Source organism: Rhipicephalus microplus, chromosome 5 (genome assembly GCF_043290135.1).
Source record: "Rhipicephalus microplus isolate Deutch F79 chromosome 5, USDA_Rmic, whole genome shotgun sequence".
Lineage (NCBI taxonomy): Eukaryota > Metazoa > Arthropoda > Arachnida > Ixodida > Ixodidae > Rhipicephalus > Rhipicephalus microplus.
This window is the reverse complement of record NC_134704.1, coordinates 204,779,271-204,784,339: the sequence shown is the minus strand read 5'-3', so window position 1 is coordinate 204,784,339 and position 5,069 is coordinate 204,779,271. Positions and strand designations below refer to the sequence as shown.

Below are 5,069 nucleotides of genomic sequence, written 5' to 3'. Positions count from 1 at the left end.
ATCAGCGTCGGGCAACCCTAGATACACGCAAGCCGTGACGTAACAAGGAGCTAACGGTGTGAGTGTCTGCATTCCGGTAACCTAGGGATTGTTCCGTTGTCATCTGCGCATGAAATGGTAGACATATAGCCCTCTTTAGCTTGGCACTAAGAGTGAACTTAGGTAGAAGACGATGGCTGCACTGCTTCCAGCACATCCCACGCGCCATGGCGGAATGACCACCAGTGGGCAGGGTCGATGGCTATTCAGCCATTTTTTGCACTGAAATACTCTTTTAACGCCTAATTTACGACTTGTATAAGCATAATACATCCTACAATTCACCGAAAACCACTAATTGCTATTTACCATGCCATAACCCCTTCAAAGAGTGGAACGTGACAAACATTTGTGTCTAGCGAGAAAACCACGAGGCCATCGGCAATTAAAATGTGGACGCGTCTTGTGCGCAGCGTTGCTGTCGATCACCGCTGATGTAGCGTCAACGTTGCGAAGAGGCTCTTGCCTACACGCTACCAAGGTGCATTATCTTGTATGGCTGACTCTACATATAGAAGTGAACCCAAAAAACTCGCCACTTGCTTCTTGCTCTTCTTTTCGAGTTATCCTTACAGATGCTCTACTTTGCCACTAGTGCCTCGGCATTTCATCAGTGCTTTGCCTTCCTGAAAAAATAACTATTACTACACGTTTAAAGTTTCCGTGCCGTCTGATGATTTTACGACGAGCGTCACGCTTTTACGGTTACATTGAGGCGCTCGTTTTACTAACGTCTAGTAATAAGACAAATTCTCGTGTCATTTATTCCATAAAATCCAGTAGCCAAATGTGCAGCTGGAACCTTCTTGTTATCTGTAGATTTGCGTTTGTGGTCTCTTTTACGATCTTGACCATGGCAGCCACAATTTCAATGCAGGCTAAAGTACTTTAGGTCTGTATGCTTAGATTTAGGTGCACGTTAAAAAACCCGAAAATGTCGAAATTACGTGAGCCCTTAACTGTAACGCCTCTCATTCCAATATGGTGGTTCTGAAGCGTTAAACCTTAAACAAAATTATTATTATATCTCTCCTATGAAATCACTACCTCAGTCACACATATAGGACTAACATACTGCTTGAGCTTTGCTTTCAAGGTACAACAAAAAAGGTAGTGATTTCCCTTACCCAGCTAAGACATTATAAACTTTATTCAGGGCTAATAAAAAATCTTCCATGAAAATACTACATGACTTGGATCGTTCCTATGCTGAGTCAATGCGCTTCACATTTGCAATCCTAACGTACGAGTGCAAAAACAATACTTTGCAAGCCAGTGGTCCCACGCGCATTGGCTCATCCAGGTACATCTATCAGTGCGACTGACATCACTAAGCACAGTCATGGCATCGGCAATGACGTGTACAGTGCCCTCGAAAACAGCGTTGCCTGGCGAAAGCTGGATAGTAATCCAATAAAAATTACTCGCGTTGTGTGCGTGATCATCCGGCTTCCCGTGTATTGCCGTCACGTCCATAACTTTGAGCAGATGGTACTCGGCACACTTGCGCGTTGCCCGCGCCACCAGTCTATTGATCCAAGAGACAAGCTTGTCGGCCATTGCCAAGGCGAGCGTACTGGTGACGGTGACGTCACTGCGAACGCTGCACACGCACCAATGCGGCCCGATATGGGCATCAGCGCATGTCCTGCCCTCAGGTATCTCGTGCAGCAGGCTCCGGCCATACGTAGTCTGTGGTCTCTCGATGTTCGGATAGTCCAGGAGCTCGGCGAGCATCGCGTGGACGTCGAAGTGAGTGGTAAGGCGAAACTGATTGACGCGAAGATTGCCTGCTGCATTCGGGTTCTGCTCGAGGAACCACTGCGGAAAAGCCACGAAGGCAAAAGGCTGGCGGTCCTCGAATTTGCCGATGTACGTTGAGCGCAGATCACCGAACCGCAAGCCGTGGTCGCTGAGGAAAATGAGCACCATGTTATCGAGCGTACCAGAAGCGTGTAGCAGTTGCAGGTGCGTCAGAAAAATCTTGTCGGCGTATCTGGCGCTGTTAAGATCATCGTGCGTAAGTTCATTTATCCACACAAAAGCAAAGAAATGGTTCTTGATCTTTGTGAAGCGGAATGAATAGTCTAATATTTCTTCACATACCATCGTCGCCCCCAAGCACCGTGGCAACGGCCACTTGGATGAGTTTTCCAAGGCGATTATCGCGTGTCGGGGGTAGTAGTCGCTTGGAGGATGCCGGAATCCATTACTGAAGCGATGAAAAGTGCCGTACCACGGCCAGTCTTCAGAGAACATTGTAAAATAGCCCCGTTTACCATACTCGTGCCAGATGATGCGCGAAGTGAGGTTGTCGTAGAATCCTTCGGACACGTACTTCTGAGTCTCGGCGTACTTGAGCCCCGTGAGGAGGGCGTGTAGGTTCGGATACGTGTTGTCCCCAATCTTATTGTATCCACGCAGTTCAAAGGCATTAAGCGTCCGACGCATGAACTGAGACGTCCCCGGTAAGTGTCTGTCCAGATTAAGATATGAGACTGAGTCCAGGCCGAGTACCAAGATGCTGAGATTGTGCGGCGTCGTGTACTTAGTGTTTCGGCAACGCTCTTCGGCATCCCACTTGACAACCACGTTCAGTAGAAACTGTTTGTGAAATGTTTGGCTTGGTGATTGTTTTGTGGCACACTCTACATACGCGAACTCCGGTGTGAATGGCTTATCCAGCGGAAGTAGCTCTCTGTTTCCGTACGCAATAGCATCATCGGGGTTGGGATTGGATGTATTGCGCCGTATCTCCTTGTAAAAGCACAGCAAGTGCTCGGGACGTACGCTGTGCTCCTTGAGTTTGTCTTCGAGTATTACTGCGTAGCCATTTCTGCAAGAAGAAGATATCACCATTTTTAGGGTCGTATTTTGCGCCACAAGAATCACATAGGCTTGCAATAAGACCTGATGAAAGTGTGAGAAACTATGTTGCATATTGTCTAAAACCTCTTGTTCTAGCTGGCTTTGTTTGAGCCACTAAGCTATATTGAGATGCCCATTGTGAAAAAATTGCAACATGAGCAAATACTCAGGAAAAAAACACGAGACGGAGCACTTACTAGCAACCGAAAAACTTTATTTAGAAAAAAACGTTCTTATGTGCCTCACACGCATTCATGTCCTCACAAACCACGGTTGTCATCTAAAAGCATTGTATATCTCCAATAGATCACCTAAAAAGATGACATACATCTGGGAAGGCAAACAACTCCCTAACAAGAAAGGCCCTTAATTATGTTGCAATAAAAAAAGCAAATTCAGCACCCGCTATTAGTCAGTACGCATAACTTGTGCAAGCGCGAAATGCCCGTGCGTAAGACGAGCGAAGGACACAGGATAAGCGCTACGTTTAACCAAAATTTTTGTTAGAAAGAAACACCAAATATATAAGCATAGCCGCCAGAAAGAAAGCATGAAAATTAGACATGAAAATAGACAAAATAAAAACAACACTCCAATGAAAAACCATACTATCACTATGCGGAGTCCATTTGTGACAATACGTGTCCACAAAATATTTGCACCGGTAAGAGTGTATGTGAAGAGCTTGTTGGACATCGCGCGAATAGCGTTTACAGAAATCCCACGGCGCACAATACGTGGCTGCCTCATGGGTACACTCCAAAAAGTGAAGATCATTGCTTGTCAAGTATTTAGAGGAAGTGTGAACTACAAATAAGTCGTTCCTCTTTATATCAGTGGCCTCGGCAATCAACCTAAAGCCAATCTCTCAGTCCCGATATAGAACAACCGGGTTATCTAAAAATGATTTACAACCACAGTCTTGACAGTGCAGCGTAATACGCCCATCCGCTCCTTTACACACCTTATTATGATGCTCACTTACATGAACAGTGATAAAGCGCTCCACTGGCCCTTGATAAACTCGGCCAAAAGAAAGTGGAATTCTATAAACCGTCCCCTCCGAGAAATCCACAAACTTGTTTCGATGATTAATCGCACACACCTTTCTTGGCTTTACCGGAGGTGAAGTGATAGCTAAGATAACTTCTCGGGTGCTGACATCTCAACTACAACTCTGACACGTTCAACGAATCTTTTAAGGTTGTGTGCCTTCCGACGCATGTAGTGTATCACTGTAACTTTTCTGGGCTCACCATGACTTCCGTCAACCAACTTTTAGTCGCTTCTTAGTCCCCTTGTTCACCTTTTCGGTAACCAATGTGATCAGATGTTGGAGATACCTGGCTGCCTGAAGCCTCTGCACTTGTTTGGTGAGGATTTCTTTCATGTGGTGCACGCACCACTTGTGCAAAGCGTTAATAAGACTTATCCGCCCCACTGATCTCTTAACCAATTTCATGTGCTCTGACACAAAAGGCAAGAAAGGTTTGCTAACATGTGGCTGATATGCCCAGCATACTTGCTCACCATTCATGCTGTCGAAACCTGGTTTGCGTTTCTTTCGTGGCACTGCCACCGATTCCACAAGAAGCAAAGCACCCTTAGGCAATACATGCAGACGACCCTTGCCAGGCCCGATATCATAGCGCTGCACAAGACTAGTTACTCACACAGCCTAATTAACCGGATACGAGGTATTCTTGAGCCAGACAGAGGCAAAAACGAAATAAGAGCTGGACCCTGGTATCCAAAGCAATAACGACAATCCAACACCCAGCACTAGACAGTGATATCGAGCACGTGTTAACCTAGATTTCACCACAAAAAAGGTAAGGGGAGAATATTTTTTTGAACGTGTACAGCCCACCTAAGCAAGGGAATCCTGATTTCGAGCCACTAGTCAAAGGAGCGAGCAAGATAGCAAAGAAAAACAGATAGGTGTTATAAGGAGACTTCATTGCGCAACACAAGTGCTGGTAACAAGCAAAAGAAAGAATCTGGCTTAAGTGTCAGCACGCGCAGTCCTCGAATTGGTCACTGACTTCATGAAGCCCACTAAGAAAGAGAACAGTGGCAGCAGAGATACGTTTCTAGGCCTCACCTTTGTAAAAAACACCAATGACGTACATTAGAAAAACAATGAAGTAAACCTTGGCAGG

At 45.8% G+C, this 5,069-nt stretch overlaps 1 protein-coding gene across 1 annotated transcript; it reads right to left on the bottom strand.

The window, feature by feature from the left end:
* Positions 1-1,201: 1,201 nt before the first annotated feature.
* LOC119173382 (uncharacterized) lies at positions 1,202-2,898 on the bottom strand. The gene has a single exon (XM_075894680.1). It carries the CDS (start codon positions 2,896-2,898, stop codon positions 1,264-1,266), a length of 1,635 nt encoding a protein of 544 aa, XP_075750795.1. The 3' UTR covers positions 1,202-1,263.
* Positions 2,899-5,069: the final 2,171 nt, after the last annotated feature.